Here is a 17,935-nt window from a genome sequence, read left to right on the forward strand (position 1 = left end):
TTTAAACCAAGAAGAGGCCCCAGGGGCAGAGGTCAAGGGGGCTGTCGGTAGGTTGGGCGCCTCTCCCTCTCCTGCGCCACGGGTGGGAGGGTGCCTGGCTGGCCATTGAGCCAAGTGGCAGAGTTACGGGGCGGAGAAGTGGTGGTAGATGTTCTTCGGATGGGATACCTATTGCCATTCGACTTCTCTCCTCCTCTGTTGGACAAGCTGCAGCTCAGGAAGACATGTCCCCCAGATTCTCTGAAGTTCTTGGCTCTTCGGGAGGAAGTGCAGAAAATGTTGGACAAGGATGTGATAGCAGAAGTAGTGCATCTGTCCCCGGGGTTTTACAGTCACACCTTCTTGGTGCCCAAGGCGTCGGGAGGATGGAGGCCTGTGATCGACTTATCCACTTTGAATCGCTTCATCAGGAAGACACGGTTCAAGATGGAGACCCCGCACTCGGTGTTGGCAGCTGTAAGGGAAGGCGACTTCATGCTGTCGATAGACTTAAAGGACGCACACTTCCAAATCCCTGTTCATCCTACATCCAGGAAGTTCCTTTGCTTCTCTCTGGCGGACAAGATCTTCGAGTTCAAAGTCTTGTGCTTCGGGTTAACGACAGCCCCTCAAGTGTTCACAAGGGTCTTCTCTCTCGTGTCAAGTTGGGCCCATGCTCGGGATCCATTTGCTGAGGTACCTCGACGATTGGTTAGTCTTGGCAGTTTCCAGGGAGAAGCTGCTGCAAGACAGGGATAGTCTTCTTCAGTTCTGTCTGGACCTGGGCATATTAGTCAACCAGGAAAAGTCGAACCTCGTACCCACTCAAAGGATTCTCTACCTGGCCATGGTCATCGGTACGACAGTGGCAAAAGTTTTCTTGTCGGATCAGAGATTGGAGAATTTGCGGGCTGTGGCGCGCAACTTTCTGTCAAAGTCGCATCAGTCGGCTCATCAGTGGCAGGTTCTTCTGGGAGTGCTATCTTCCCTGGAGAAGCTGGTCCCTTATGGGCGTCTTCATCTTCGGTCTGTGCAATGGAGATTGGGGGAATTCTGGTCTCCGGCTGGGGACTCTCCCCTGTTTATGGTCCCACTGTCTTTGGAAGTGAGAGAAGACCTTTGTTGGTGGTTGGATGACCAGAATCTATTGAAGGGCGTCCCTCTGCGTTCTCTCCCTCCGGACTTCCTTCTGTTCTCGGACGCCTCCCTCGCAGGTTGGGGCATGCACTTAGACGGCCTCATCGCTTCAGGCGTTTGGGGTTTGGAGGACAAGCAGCAGCATATCAACGTCTTGGAGTTGAAGGCGGCTTTCCTGGGTCTGAAGGAGTTTTGGGGGATGGTAGAGGGTCACTCTTTCGTTCTCATGTCGGACAACACCACGGTGGTAGCCTGTGTGAACAAACAGGGAGGCCTGGTTTTCTCAGCAACTTCATGCCTTGACCGTCGAGCTTCACCTGTGGGCAATCAGCAATTCGGCAGAGCTCTCAGCCAGGTATATCCCAGGGAAACGGAACGTGGTCGCAGACAAACTCAGTCACCGGGATCAGATCCTAGGCACAGAGTGGTCCCTTCATCAAGTGGTGGCAGACAAGCTTTACCAGATTTGGGGAAGACCCATGCTGGACCTTTTCGCAACATGCTACAACAGGAAGCTGGAGGTGTTCTGTTCAGTGGTCCCAGATCCCTTAGCATTGGCAGACGACGCATTCCAACATCCCTGGGACAACCTGGAGGTGTATGCCTTCCCTCCATTTTGTTTGATCTGTCAGGTTCTGAACAGGCTGATGGGTTTACAGGGTCTCAGAATGGCTTTGGTAGCCCCTCTGTGGCCTCAGGCGGAATGGTTTCCAGATCTACTGTCGTTGTTGTCGGAGATTCCGAGGGAGATTCCCCCTTGGCGGCATCTCCGGTGTCAGCGTGTCAGCCCCATGCAGAAAGGTTCCACCAGTCAGTAGAATCCCTGTCTCTTCACGGTTGGAGGCTATCAACTATCTCCTCTGAGAGAGAGGCTTTTCTCAGAAATCAGCTGGGCACATGTCCAGCAGTCTTAGGAAGTCAACCCCGCAGTTTACCAAGGCAAATGGGCGATCTACTGTGATTGGTGTCGTAAATGGGGTTTTTCTCCTCTCGCGACCTCTATTCAGCGAATAACAGACTTTTTAACCTTCCTCAGAGACGAGAAACGTTTGTCCGTGTCTGCTATTAGAGGCTACAGGGCGGCACTTGAGTTTGCCGTTACGCCTGAAGGGTATCGACATCTCCTCTTCCTGGGAACTTTCCCTGCTAGTTAAGGGGTTTGAGCAGTCGAGTTCTCCTATTGAGCTCAAGCCTCCAATGTGGGATGTTTCCTTGGTGCTTAAGAGCTTGACTAAGAGTCCATATGAGCCCTTACGTCACTCATCTGACAGAAACCTGACGCTCAAGACAGTTTTCCTTTTGGCTTTGGCATCTTCCAAAAGGGCAGGAGAGCTCCACGGTCTGAGTGATGAGGTGAAGCACACCAGGGGTTGGAAGTCAGTGTCCTTCGAATTTGTCCCAGAATTCGTGGCCAAGACCCAAAATCCCTCGGTGCATGATGACAGGTTTGCTTCGTTTTCCATTCCATCACTGACTGATTTTGTGGGTGGTGATGCTCAAGAGCTTTTGTTGTGCCCTGTCTGGGCCCTGCGTTGCTATCTTAAAAGGACTCGGCACCTTAGACCACGCTGCCGCAGACTTTTTGTTAGTACAGGCCGTACAAAGAATGAGGTGTCTAAGAATACTATCTCTTTTTGGATACGGGAAGCCATTAGACAGGCATACTTGACTCTTGATGATTCCATCACCACGTCTGTGCAGGCTAGAACATATGACATTAGGGGTATTGGTCCCTCTCTGGCTTTCAAAAAGAACTTGGCTGTACATAGAGTGCTGAGTGCTGGTACTTGGTTACGCCAGTCCATGTTCACCTCCTTCTATCTTAAGGACGTTGCCCACAGATCTATGGACACGTTTTCCCTGGGTCCTGTGGTGGCTGCCCAACAGGTTGTGTAACTCATAGTTGCCCTTAACGGGGCACCTTTGTATCTTACCTAAGATGATTGTGTGGATGAGAGAATGAGTGAGTTGGCTGGCCTCCTTCTTTCTCTTGTACCTTTCCTTCTTCCTTCGGGCGGTTCAAGGAATTGACACGTAATTTGCTGGACTGGTCTGATACAGGTGAGTGAGGTAGTCATACTGGTAGTTTGGTTGTGCAATATACAATATCTTACTCATTATTTAGTAGCATAGACTCCGATCCTGGGCAAGGAGGAGTTGGGAGTACTACAAACCCAAGTGCCTTGGTTTGTTATTGGACAGTCAAAGTTTCTCTTTGGTTCCCTATACAATGGTTATCCCATATATCATTGTATGTCACTCAGGTTCTGAGTGGTTAGATATCAGTGTATCTAGCTACTCAACGGGCTTCAGTCCCTCTCCTATTTCTTTTGAGAGCTGGACTGGCGGGTAGGCCCCCAGCAGGTCTAGGATGTCTTATACCTCCCTCCAAGTATGAGTCTATCCTATTGTTTGTTAAGACCGAGGGTTTGTTCGCGTATGAACAAATGACAAATTTTCTAAGACAATTTGTATTTTTCATAGCTACAAACCTGAGGTCTTAACGTTATACTGCCCACCTCTAGCCGCCCCTCTTTTTCTTAAGTCATCCTGAGTTGGGAAAGACTGGCGTAGGTGATCGGCGTTTGTCCACTCTTCACCCGATCTACGCATGAGTTGCCAGATATCACAAGATTCCTTGCTTTCATCTGCTTTTTAACCGGATCCAGCTAGGCGCTAGAAATTATCCAATTGTTAAGACCGAAGGTTTGTAGCTATGAAAAATAGAAATTGTCTTAGAAAATTTGTCATTTTTTTGGCATGTCATTCATTTAATGTGATTTTGGTTTGCTGTTCAGCCATTTTGTTTAAGATATTTTCATTGATGAGTGTCTTCCTTAATTTCTCAGTCTCCTCAGTATGTAGTGTCTCTCCGAGTGGAACAGTGTATATGGACACAACAGATGAAAGTATCCACCACAGATTTCTCATACCTGTTGGAGTACTTGCTTAATCTATTATTCCCTTAAGCCTTTTTTTAGGGAGATAGAGGAACTATATTTGACAGTACAGGCAGTCCCCAGGTTACAGGGAGGGTTCTGCTCCAATGCTGTTCTGTAACCCTTAAAATGATGTAACTGGGAATGTCTCAAGAAGAATGTATACAAATTGGAAATAAAGTGATGAAAGCCTTACCTTTAATCCTCTGGGTGTACTGTTCAGTATTTTACTTGCATTCTTTTACAATTCCTTTGCAGTGTAGGATTAATGCTGTAACCTGGAACTGATTTGTTATGAATATATTTGAGAAACGACGTAAACTCGGAATACATAACCTGGGCACTGCCCGTATTGGTTTATCACAACTCCATTAATTATATATATGGTTGTATTTGTGTCCTGAATGTTTATAGAATCACCTGTTTTGTCTATTAGACAGAAGAAGAAAAGGTAGTTTCACTATTCAGGTCCCCTTTGAATCTTCCTTCCTATGTTCATACACAGAACAAACCTTTGGTTTGAACAATAGGATAATCTTCTTGCACCAGCTGGAAACCAGATAGAAATAATCAAAGATGGTAAAGCAAGGAATCTGTGGCATCTAGCAACTTATATGTATACAAGGTGTTGGTTGTACCAGTGTCTCCTTCCTTTTTTTACATCGTTTCAAGTATCAGGAGTTGCACAGGATGAGATTATGTTTAACGTAGGCCCCTTTCCCACGAGATATAATGTCCTTCCTAAGAGGGAGGTGGCTACGCATTCTGCTTCCTTTATTTCAGATTCCGAATCCTTGTTTGATTCAGAATCTGAGGGGTGCCCCCTTGCTCTGCCAGTGAGGCCATCGACCAGCGCTGCCATTCAAAGATGTTGTGACGTCACTCCCAGCATCCTCTCAGCCTATGATGTCTCTGTGGTGGTGTCTCTGCCTCCCGTTGTTGTGACATCACTCCTAGCATCCTCTCAGCCTATGACGTCAGCTGCTGTGGCGTCTCTGCCAACCGTTGTTGTGATGTCATCTCCATCTTCGCCTATGACATCATCAAAACCTCTCGCAGAGCCATCGGAGACATTGTTTCAAGTTATGGTTGAGAGACTTATCCTGTTTTTTTGTAAACCAAGTTTCCTTGCATTTTTTAACAAAATGATTGGGCTCATACTAGTTCATACAAATAGTCTTGGTGAATTATGGAACCTTTGTGAACAGATTTGCTTGATCATTCGTGGCACTATTGAGAGACAATCTTTGTGAGTTTTTGGCTATTGTATTTCATGTTGGTAATAAGTGTTCCAATTTTCCAGTTTGGATGACTTGCATGGTACGAGTTCCTTGCTTTATACATATTCCATAGTTTTTAACCATCCCTTTTACAAATCTACAAGCTACTAGAGAGTTTGCTCCTGACTCTTTACAGCTTCCAAGTATTGTACTGAATCCTACTGCCATATACAGACACACTGGGACACTGATCATTTTGTCCTCTGACCTAAGTAGCAAGTCAAGCACTATATGGTCAATAAGGTTATGATTCAATAAACTTATAAAACAAATGGTTTTGCATACAAACATGTTAATCATACATACAATGAATGTCCTTAAATCTTCTTACCACACACAAAATTTACTGAAATGGTAAGGTTATTGGTCTACACATACCAGATCCAATGTGTTCATGCATATTAAGACTACCTCCTTCTACCTGTTAGACTAAAGACTGGTAGCCCTTTACACTAGGGACACTAATATAGGTGTACAGACATGTATGAGATTAGTGAGCTTGTATGAAAAACTTGATTTTGTTACAGGAACTGATTGGGTTGTTCTTGATCAACCTGAGGGAAGTCGTTTACATCAGTTGGCAGTTGGAGTGAAGTCAGTTTGGGCCCTAACGAGAGACCATCGACTGTGGTTTAGGAGAGGCCTTGAGGTGTCACAAGATAGCTCTTCCGGAAAGAACCAAAACAGTGAACTTGGATCATCTTGGTTACTTATGGTTGGCCTTTTAAATATGGTTGCAGTTGGTCCAAATGATCAGGTAAGGCTGCAGTAATGAGGGTTTTGTAATTTTTTCTTTTTCAAGTTAACTAACCTGTCATAATGTATAATAAGTATTTTAAAAGGTGCTGTTTGTTATCTAATAAAGTTCCCTTTGTTTTGCAGGTTTGGGGTATAGGAAAGGATGACCACTCCATATTGGTAAGAACAGGAGTGTCAGAAGCTGAACTCACAGGCCGTACTTGGAAATCTATATGCTTACCTTTAGGAACATTAGATTCTCCAGATCCTAGCCGTAGTCCAACACCAGATCCAGCTACTGTTAATGTTAATACACAGGTTTTCAATTTTCCTGCCATCACACCTTCGTCCTCTCGTGAAGCATCTGATAGCCCTAACCAGAGTGTAGATCTAAGTTTGCAAACTGATCCTGGTGATTTGTTCAGCATGCAAACAGTTTTTGATAAATTAAAATTAGAAGGAAGGGATGAAAGCCAGGATGAAAAAGATGCAAGTAGTATTAGTCAAGAAACAAGATCTGATGATATAGCTGTAGACAACCAACAGTCAGAGGATAGGCGTAATCTCACAGATGACAGTGCTCCAGATACTGCACCTGAGAAGGAAGAAGAGGAATCGGACAATGTAACGGCTAGTAACCAATTTTCAGAAAGTGAGGCATTGCCTAATGGAAGTATTGTGTCTGAATGTGATAATAGAGCTACCCATGAGGAAAACACTCTAGATACATCTAAAGAGCAACCTGGTGATGTAGGTGGGGATGAAAAAGATTGTCTCTCCATATCAGATTCCACAGGGGTAGAAGACCAAGGTGAGGAGAAAATAAGTGACTTGACTACTGTTCAAACTGGAAATAAAGAGTGGAGCGAAGCTCGTCTCAGACATATCAGTGGTAGCAGTGCGGGTAGTGAAGCGAGTGGGATGAAAGGAAACCTTGTGATATTAAGAGAAGATGCGCCAAATTATGACCTTCTAGCAATGCAAGCAGAACATTTGTGGATGTGGGTAACTGGAGGAGGGTGCTGGATACGAGCTAATAACATGCCAAAATGGTATGTTTATCATACTGTAGTAGTATTTTTTCATATTGATTTTTGCCTTTAACTTCATTTATATATCTTTTAAGTGAGTACTATACTGTACTACTTTCTTTATTTTGAAAAATCTGTAAAGGCATATTCAAGACATATGAAAGGAAAATGGAGTCCAAAATTATCAATTTATTATTTTCCAGGTTTCTTAGTGAGGGCAGTCCAGCTGTTGTGTCAGAACCTTGGAGAACAAGTGTCTTACAGAAACTTAAAAATCGTCAAGAAATAGAGATTAAACCTTTTTCTGGGTATGCTCCTGTTTCTGTCTTAATAATTTTCTTGACTAATTCTGTCATCATCATTATCATGATCATCATTTGAATTTGATGTCAGGGTTTTCCTTGTTCTTAGGTGAAGCAGAAACTTTCTCCTGTCCTGTAACCTCATAAATACTCAACCATTTCCCCTTTCCATCATTGTCTTGTCCTTCCATGATCCTCAATCTTTGATAATTTTACAGACTTTGAATTGTTCTTGTTTGCCTAAATTTTTATGCCAAACATCTCTCAATTTTTTTTTTTTTGTGCAGTCTCTCACTTTAGTATCTAACCATTCTATGTCAGTTTTCGGCTTTGTACTTCGGGTAATATGGAAATAGGGTTTGGACTAGGGAGATTATTGGGTTTTTAGCATGTATGATTTTTTTGTTCATCATTATTTGGAATTCAAGCCAACCATTATGTAGAGTTAATTTTTAAAATAAAATTTTTAGTTTTTTACAAAAATTACAATTCAGGCAAAGAAAAATTGTGATTTTAGTCAGGCCTGTGTAAGTGCCAAGGAGAATTTTTCCCAGTCTTAAAAAAAAGTTGGTGGAAATGACCCCAACTTAGTAGCACAAGTAACTCTATGGTCAGTAGCAAACAGATGACGAATAAATTACCTCAAGAAGTACCGTATTTTTGTATAAGTGACTACCCAGTAATTATGTAGCTATTAGTTTTCCATATATGGCAGCCTAAATTCAAATTTTCGTAAGAGCACTTCAATTGCTTAGCGTAGGTACATATTGGCAATATCAGGAACGACTGAGCTAACCAAGTCATTCAGTTCTCTACTGTGCTCGACTAAACATCGAGTACTTACAGCAGTTTTTTCTTATTTTCCAGTTATATCACCGGATTTTGGTAGTATGACACAACCACTGGAACATGTATTTCATACCCTTTGAGCAGGATGAGTCTTTTCTTTTGGTTTTTGTTATTACTTTAATTCAGATTATCAGTAAATTGGCTGCTTGTAGTTGCCGGGAATAGTTTTGTCTAAAAAAATAATTCTCGAATGTTGCATCATCCTTTGAGGCCAAAACTTTTGCATTTATGATTTGCATATTTGGGCAGTTCATAATTGCCTTAAAAGTAGTTCTTGAGTGTAACACCATTCCATTAGCCCTAAATCTCTTGCAATCATGATTTGTTCACCAGGCATAGGCTATTTGCAAGTTGCTGGTAAATAATTACATGCTACACCATCCCTTGAGGCCAACACTTTTGCATATATGATTTACTTACTGGGCTCAGGTTATGTGCAAGTCGCCAGTTAATAATTGCCTTAAAGTAATTCTTGATGTTACACCATTCCTTTAGGCCAAATTTTTGCTTTTGGAGATTTGTTTAATGAACATAGACTGTTTTCTAAAATAATTCTTTAATGTTACGACATTCTTTTAGACCAAACGTTTACAATTAGGCTGAAACTTTTGTAATTTGTTTTGTTCACTTAGTTGGGATACTCATCACTTTCCTTTTCAGAGAAATGAAAAATGTAGGGGTTGGAACGTAGTAAGGAGAGAATGGGCTAATGTTTGGCTGCAGTGGGTTTTAAGCAGAAAAGTTTTCGTTACTTGAGTATTGACTACCAGCTCTTGCATTGGCAGTACTTTGAAATGTTACAGGGAAGTTTGCATGGTCCCAGCACATGGAGGTATTTTCCTGGTATTACGCAATCATGAATGTTTCACATCTTGATCTCTTAGTCTCCAGCTCGAATAGTGGTGCAGACTGGGGAGCAGGCCACTTGCCTAAACTAGTTACTGGATTCAATTACAGCGGAACCTTGGTTTTTGTACGTAATCCGTTCTGCAACGTCTCATGAAGTCTGAAACGTACAAAATCCGAAACAATAATTCCCATAAGAAACAATGTAAATCACGTTACTAATGCATTCCAGACACCCAAAAATAAATAAAAAAGTACATTTTGTAGAGAATAAACACAGTTTTACATACAGAATACATTGAGAAATACTAAATATAAATGAGTAACAAAATGGATGAATAAACATTTAACATCACTCTTATCTTTATGGAAGACTATTGTTAGTGTATGGAAGACAGAGAGGAGGAGAGGAGGAGAGGTTGTTTGGAAGGGGAATCCCCCTCTTAAAGGACTTCAGGTATCAAGAATCTATCTGAGGTTACTTCTCTTCGTTTTTTACTGGCACTATCTGGGGGTTACTTCCTCTCTTTGTTTCTTACTGGCACTAGAACGAGCTTTAGAGTCACCGGATCCCTGTCGCACAACAAAACTGCCCAGAGACATTTGTTTCTGGCGTCTCTTTAAAATTTTCCTAAAATGAAACGTTGTCATTAAATATTTTGGAGACAAGGATGAAATCATCTTTGTTGGAATGATAATTCTCCACAAAATTTGTTTACATCACTCCACGTTTCAAACATGTCCTTAATCACTGAAGTAGGCACATTATGTATACCCGTTCGCTTTCTGAATGTTTCAAACCAGCCTCTGCTGGCCTTAAATTCACTAACAGGAGCACTTGTAGGCAATTTTTAACTGAGACCAGCATGCAACATCCTCAAACACTTTACTCTGAGTTCTTTCTTAAATCTATAATGTTTCTTGCCTTTTTTACAGAGGGGCTGGCACTTGGAACTTTCTTTGGCCCCATGATTGCTTATTTAGCAGTTACACTTGAATAAAAAAGCACAAAAAACAATGAACACAAAAGCAGAATGGGTTACGAGAGAACATGGGATGCTTTGTTTGGGCGCTCGATATGGGGTCTATTCATGAGGTGGGCCCTGGAAGGAGTGTTCCCCGGTGTGTGAAATCCCAGGATATGTATGAAAATTTTGTTGGAAAAAGTCTATGAAAACTGAATTGTACAAAAACCAGGGCATACAAAATCCGAGGTTTGACTGTACTATGTAGTACTTTGATTATTCCTGAAAATTCGAGTAATGATTTGTTTTTGAGTATTTTTCTACAATATTCACTTTGATACTTTACGTAATGCTAAAACTACTTTTTATTATGAATTTATCTTTTGTTTTAGATAGTACGCTTACATTTGTTATCTTAAAATACATTCATGTTTGAATATATGAAATACTAATGTTATTCATACATTTTATGCATGTTTTTATGCCTAGATGCCAGAAATTGCTATAAAGGTATAAAAAGTAGTTGGTAATTGATAAATAATCGATTGTTTTTTATGAAAGTAAGCGGTAACCGATACAAAGTTCAGTGAGACAACCACCACTACCCTCCATCCGCCTCCGAACGCACAGGAGTGCCTGCCACCTACCTCCCACCTCCTGTGCCCAACTCAGTGCACACACCACCCAGAGGTAGCTCATGTCCACCTGGAGCCAGTTCTTTCCTACTACTAACCCTCCTGTCTTATTCATTTTCTCCCATGCCTGGCTCCCTCGCTTCATTCCCATGCCTTTGCCAGTCTTGTATTCCAGTTATCATGAATTTATTTGTGTAACAGTGAAGTGTTGTGAAGTGGAGGAGGTGGCTAGTCGTCCCTTGATGCTCCCAGACTAAGGTCACTGTCCTGCTCCCCTGCACCGGGGAGGAGACATACCAGAGGTCCAAGGGAGTTTGGGGGTTTTACATATGGGCAGTCACTCCCTAAGTCAAGCCTGTTGCCGGTCCCAGATATCGACAGACAACCACTAGAAAGGTGTCTTACTGGATGTGTGGTGGAGGAGGTGGCTATCTTGCCCCTCGGATCTCCTAAGCCTAAAGTCACTGTCCCGCTCCTCCGCACTGGAGAGAAGACATATTGTCAGTCAAAGGGAGTCCAGGGGTGTTGCCACTGATAGTTGCCCTCTCGGTTGAACCTGTCGTGAGTTTACTGGTTTTGACTGAACGCCACTGGAAAGGCGTTTTAGTGAGTGGTGTCAAGTTAACGTTGGATTGAGAAGAGTAGTCTCCCGACAAGAAACGTCACCATTGTCGTTTGGTATCCTCTTGACCTCTGAAGAGGCATGCTTTATTTGCAGACTGCTCCCTTCCTCCTGCGAAGAAGCATAAGGAGCCTGTTCTTAGTCTACAACCTTCTTGCAGTTATGCTCCTGCTCACCATGATCACTCTGCAGTGTGCTCTGAGCATTCATCTTAGGACTGTCTGGAGTTTGAACGTGGAGCATTTCAAGCGACCTCTTGCTTCCGATTGTCAGTCCACTCCCAGGAGTTCGCTGCCAGATGTGTTGACGCGCTCGCCTTTACCTGTATGCTGGCCCCCCCTGCCCCCTTCTGTCAGTCACTTGGTGCCTAAAGTGAGTTGCTTGGCACCAGAAGTAGAGCGTTTGGCACCAACTGTGTCTTTTCCTAAGATGTCTGGTTTAGAGGATTTGTCTTTAGCTCCACTTTGTCAACAACTTCACGATCTGATGGGTTCTTAAGATGGCTACCGCCTTGTCTCCTGTGTTGTCCGACGAAAAGGAAGTGGATCAGGACTGAGCCCCTGAGTCTGTGTATTCGATGCTTCTCAAGTACTTTACGTCCTGGTGCTCATCAGGATAGTACCGATTCTTCTGATGAGCGCCAGGTTTTGGCGCCTAGGCTCTCAGACCTCTTGCATATCAGGGTTTTTTTAGTCGAGTGCCAGTCTCCCTCCAGGCGCTTGGCACCATCTGAGGTGCCACACCCCTTGCGCCAACTCGCTCAGCGCCTTGCATGCCTCATCCTGCACTAGCTGTTGAATGCCCTGTGTCCATCTTTGTCAACACGTGGAATCCTTCACTAGCCCCTATTTGCCGTCACTTGGAGGATTAGATGGGCTTCCTTAAGGGGAAGAATTCTGTTGCCAAGAGTGGGGATCATTCTTTCTCGTCCAACTCTTCTGATGCTGAAGATCCAGACCATAACAATGCTACTGCTTCTTCATATTCTACCCTTCTGAGGTTTCTTTTAGTGAACTTCCTGGACTTTTTTGTATCAGCGCTTCCGAGTTTGCCTACTTCCACTTTCCTCATGAGGAAACTTCATTCTGATCCTTGCCTGCCCATGTTAGTGCTTTCCTTTTCCTAGAAGAGATCCCTGTGAGAGGTAGAGGAATGGTTGGCAGTCAAGAAGGATCAAGGTAAAGCTTCTTTCACTTTTCCTCCATCTAAGCTGCTGAAGAAGAGCTATTGCTTTTCCAAGAAGGAGGCTCCTTGCTTGGGAGTGTCTGCCTCTTCCCAGGGGGATTTCTACAGCTTGGTTGACGCAACTTGTCGTGCTGCCATTTCTTCAGCCAAGTTTTTCTTCTCTTGGCCTGAGCTGGATCATGTTGCAAGGAATATTTCTTAATGTGTGGGGAATATTTAGTGTCCTAGACTGGAAAGTTGGTGTGCTAGCCAGGAAGATTGAGGACTGCCCAGTACTTGCAGAACGCCTCTCTTCAAACTGGTCAGGCATTTTTTTGTGTGCCTATAAGGTGGTTAGAGACTGTTCTGATGAGTTAGCCTAGCTTTTCGCTATGGGGATCCCCAAAAAGCGAGAGCTTTGGTGTTCTTTCGCTACTGAAGGGGTAACAGTTAGAAGTTGGCCCTCTTATTTTCATCCCTCAATAAGTTGCATTTGTTCCCTCAAGATTCAGTGAAGGAGGTTCTGTCTGCCCTACAGAAGAATTTGATGCATGACTTGCTACCTTGGTCAAAAGCCCTTGCGAGGAGGAAAGTCACATCCTCAAGCAAGACCTTGCTCCACCCTTCCGCCCTCTTCAAAGTCCTTTAGAAGTCTTCCACCAAGACTTCGCTCCTGTTGGTGCCAGACCGCACAAAATTGGGATGAATGGAGTCTCAGGGGGCCAAAACCTTGAATGGTTCAGGTTCTTCAAAGAAGCTACTCCATTTTGTTTTCAAGGAAAGAACCCCCTTTACAGGCTTCTCATCACCTTGACAACTTACTCTGCAGGGTCAGAGAGGTTTTTTGGCTCTAGCAGAAGTTCAATTTCTGATCAGGAAAGTTCAAGGTCCCATCCAAGACCTGGACCTGTTATTTCAACATCTCTCAGTTCCTACTCGCCTGATGCTCAGCTCCTCTGGTGCCAACTCCCAAGTCCCTAGCTCTCCTGGCACCTAGCTTGTCTGGTGCCAGCTACAGTTTGACTCTAGCTCTTGCTACAAGGCCCCAGTAGCACTCCCTCGATCAGAAGTAGTATAGAGAGCTCTCTGTCCTGTTGGAGTTTTTTTTTCAGGAATTCTGTCTTTTCCTCTGTCTAAATGTTTTGTCTTCCATTTTATATGGACTTTATTTTTGAGACATACTAAGTGTTGTGGAGTGCTTTTTACCTACTTTGAAGTGAAGCTAAGGATGTCAGATCAACCTCTACCTCCTTAGTTATCAGATGCTGTTTGCTCTTTATGCCCATTCTACTATATCAACATACTAGAATCATAAGTGATATTTGCTCTTACTATATTTTTTATGAAAGCTTAAAAAGTGTCAGCATTTTTCAATATCTTTAGACTATTTTTAGTGGCTAGCATGGCATTGGGTTCTCCTACTATCTCTTCACATTTTCAGTAGTTGCTGAGTTTGGAGAGCGAGGGGTACAGTGTACTTGGGAGTACCCATCACTCTCAGTTGATGGATCATGACTTTATTTCAGGGTAGGTGTCGGTGTTTTCTGATTGTTTTTATTTTGGTGCTGCGCCCAGGGCAAGGGTGGGCACCTATCATACTTTGCTAGCCATAGGAGCATTTCCCTTGCTGCAAAGTTCCCCCTAAGTAGGAGGCAACCCTTGGCTCTACCACCACGCCACTACAAGTTAAGATGAGCACCAACCAGAGGCAGTATCCCACTGCAGTAACTCTCTTAACTTATAGGAAACAACAAGCATTGTTTTCAGTGCTAGCATCTTTTCTGTTTTAAATTCATTATGTACATGGATTAATGGTTTGGAGTAGAGTATGTCCATGATCCCACCTTCAAATTTGGAATCAGCTATGTAATTACTTGGTAAGTCACTTATACAAAAATGACATTTTTATAATAAAATAAGATTTTGTATATACTTAACCAGTAATTACATGATCAGAGCCCTCCCTCCCCCTCTGTTGGACATTATGCAGAAAAGAGAATGAGATGGTTAGCTAAGTCATTCCTAATATTGCCATCAGGGGACGGCACTGTATACCTACATTGAGCAATCAAAGCACTACTTCCAAAATTTGAATTTAGGCACCTGTATGTGAAAGACTAATACCTATGTAATTGCTGGGTAAGTACTATATACAAAACTTTATTTTATTATAAAAATGTCAGACTATTCTCATGAATATCAGCGGTTTCTTTCTTATAAACCCATTTAATTGTTGAACTTCTTTTTGAACTTATCAAGTGCCATATGGGGATGGTATTGTTACAGGTGTGGAATTCAGCTGTCATAAATTTGCATAACTAAACAGGTTGGTACTCTAATCTTAGTTTGCAAGGTGCACTCATCATGATACAAAATTCATTTTAGGAATTACGCATTTGATTGGAATTACACAGTTGATTGAATTTCATGGTGCATTACTGAGGGGTCTGGCTGGTATTGTGTGAAAATACATTTATAGTTGGATATGGTTATAGTATTTATACTATGAATAAAAAACGTAAATCAATTTCAGCAGTTCAAGTCCTTTCTGTGACCCTCTTTTCATTTGCCCCTTTCAGTAAAAAAACTTTTAATGCCTACTCCCTCCTTATTAATAGCTCTGAATGAATGAAATTAATATATTGCAGTCTTTGTAAATAACCTTCAAGCTTACAATAAGGTTAAGTCTTAATGAATGTCATTGGTTTATGAAAAAAGGAAATATTTGGTAAAATTTTATATTTACTGTCACTGAAAGAATCTGCCAAAATTCTGTCTTGTATGTAAGCAACATACCAAGTAGTTACATAGCTATAGTTTCTATCCGTCGGCAGCAAGAATTTTTGAAATTCGTGGTAGCGTTATATATTTGTTTTGGCTAGGTGATAACCACTGCCCACTACTTCAGTTGTTTCTGCCAGCTAGTGCTGTTAACAACTATACAGCAGCAGCAGAATTTTTGGGATTGCTTTGCTTTTACTTGAAGTCTAGAAGTTTTGGTGAAGTACTCTAATATTTTGGTAGCCATTTCGGCAACATTTAGCTATTTTAGGAATTTATTCAAAATATAGTTCAATTTTGCTTTTGGATTAGTCTTTGCCTTAGGATTGAATTAGTTAACAGGCATGTCTGATACTAGCTCTCAAGTTACCAGGTATTGCAGCAAAGACTGCAATACAAGACTTATAAGCTTGTTACGATCCACATTCAATTTGTACAGTGTAGGGGTCAAACTTGCTCACCGGATCTGACTTGTAGGGAATGTGTCCATTGGGACAGTAAAGCTTGGAGAACTTTAACATGCCTCGTTAATAAATTAGAGAGAGATAAGAAGAGGAAAGCTAGCCTCTGACGGACATGATGCTTTTAGACTGGACGGACAAAGACTTGTATGCGTTCCCTCCATTCAAGATGGTGAGAGAAGTGATCAACAAATTCAGGTCTCACCGCAACATCTCGATGACTCACTGCTCCATTGTAGCCAGCACAAGAATAGTTTTCAGACTTCCTAGATCTCCTGGTAGATTGGCCAAGATTGCTTCCAAGGACAACCAGTCTACTCAGACAGCCCCATTTCAGGAGGTTCCATCAAGGACTATCTACTCTGGCCCTGACCGCTTACACACTGTTTGACAACTTTTGCGAGCAAAATGGTTTTTAAACCAAGCTGTAAAAGCTATTGCACAGTGCAGAAGAAAATCCTTAAGTGATGTCACCAGGCGAAGTGGACAGTGTTCAGATCTGGGTGCAAGAAACATAACATTTCGTCTTCTCAAACATCTATAACGGAAATAGTGGATTTCCTGTTACACTTGAGGACATCTAGGAACCTGTTGACCTTGACCATAAGAGGATATAAAGCAATGCTGGGTTTGTTATTTAAGCACAGAGGGATAGATTTGTTGACCAATAAAGACCTTTCGGATCTCATCAGATCCCATGAGACAGAGAAACTTAAGGTTCTAGAACCTAGATGTAGTTCTTAAATGGCTTTTGAAACCACGATTTGAGCCGTTGGAAACTACAGCGGAAAGGATGAGTGAGCTTCACTCGATGGACAAGAGAGTAGGCTTTGCTCATGCTAATGCTGTATGCACATTTATCTTGGGTTTTTTTCAGCTAAAAGCGAGACCCCGTCCAAGCCGTGGCCTTTCTTTTATTATTGAAAGCCTTATGGACTTTGAGGACCGGAAGAAGATAAGAGGTCTCTGTGTCTGGTCAGAGCACTATAATTCTATCTTCAAAGGACAGAGAAGATTCAGGGCCCATCCAATCATCTATTATGTTCTTTGAGGAATCCTCCTTTTCCTATGTCCAAGAACACCTTTGCGTTCTTCATGCGGAATAATATTGTGGAGTCTCATTCCCAAGTTAAGGAAACGGATTTTAGTACACTAAAAGTGAAAGCTCATGAGGTAAGAGCAGTGGCTATGTCGCTTTCATTTAAACATAACCTCTCATTGGATGCTATTTAACAAATGACTTACTGGAAGTGCAAAACAGTGTTCGCCCCTTTATTACCTGCGTGAGATCAAAATGGTGTACGTATGACAATTACAGTACCCTTTAGTCCATATTTAGCGGCTGGCGCGACGTTGGGTAAGGGTGTTTAGGAAGTCTTTCCTTCCTGATCTAGTCTCTTTGCCTTGAATAAGGTTGTTGAGTTTTTAAGGGGAGCCTGGAGGTACTATTGGTGTGCTATGAGTAAGTACCCTTTAGTCTGTTTATTAGTTGGTTTTTAAAAAAAATTGGTTTTGGAGGTGATGTAATTTACTCTGGTTAATTTGGTGGATTATGGTACTGCGCCCTGGGCAAGGCCATCTTTCGGTTGACAATGCTTGCCACAGACTGTTCCATAGTTGCATGGATCCCACTAAAGTAGAGTACGACCCTTGGCTATACCGCCACGTCTCTACAAGTTAAGATGAGCGTCATCCAGAGGCAGTAATCATCTGTACAGCTCTCTTAACAGGTAAGGAACTAAGAAGCATTTTCACACATCCTAGCACTATGTACATCTTTTCATTAATTTGAAATGTATGTGTCTATCCATGGATCCCACCTCCTACAGTGTGGGTTTCAGCTGTGTAACTACTTGGTAAGTTGCATACATAAAAATGACATTTTTACAATAAAATAAGGTTTTGTGTGTACATACTTACCAAGTAGTTACATGATCAGAGCCCTCCCTCCCTCCCCTCTCATGGAAGGCAGGGCATAAAAAACTGAAGTTCATGCTGAGTTGGTTCCTCTCTCCCTTGGCAGTGGGCAGGGGAGTTCACCTAGCCAAAACAAATATAGCGCTACCATGAATTTAAACAATTCTAGCTGCCGACAGATAGAAACTATAGCAATGTAACTACTTGGTAAGTATACATAGAATTTATTTTATTATAAAAATGTAATTTTTTGTATTGAAAACAAACAATTTTGCCCCCAAATGTACAA

At 42.4% G+C, this 17,935-nt stretch overlaps 1 protein-coding gene across 4 annotated transcripts in view; it reads left to right on the plus strand.

The window, feature by feature from the left end:
• LOC135227051 (tectonin beta-propeller repeat-containing protein 1-like) overlaps positions 1 to 17,935 on the plus strand; it is a 147,124-nt gene that overhangs the window by 68,572 nt on the left and 60,617 nt on the right. For all 4 annotated transcript variants that reach the window (XM_064266858.1, XM_064266861.1, XM_064266860.1 and 1 more), the window contains 3 exons: positions 5,863 to 6,092; positions 6,218 to 7,125; positions 7,308 to 7,412. In XM_064266858.1, coding sequence (XP_064122928.1) covers positions 5,863 to 6,092; positions 6,218 to 7,125; positions 7,308 to 7,412 — 1,243 coding nt within the window. The remainder of the gene's footprint in view (positions 1 to 5,862; positions 6,093 to 6,217; positions 7,126 to 7,307; positions 7,413 to 17,935) is intronic.

The sequence above is a fragment of the Macrobrachium nipponense genome, chromosome 15 (genome assembly GCF_015104395.2).
Source record: "Macrobrachium nipponense isolate FS-2020 chromosome 15, ASM1510439v2, whole genome shotgun sequence".
NCBI lineage: Eukaryota > Metazoa > Arthropoda > Malacostraca > Decapoda > Palaemonidae > Macrobrachium > Macrobrachium nipponense.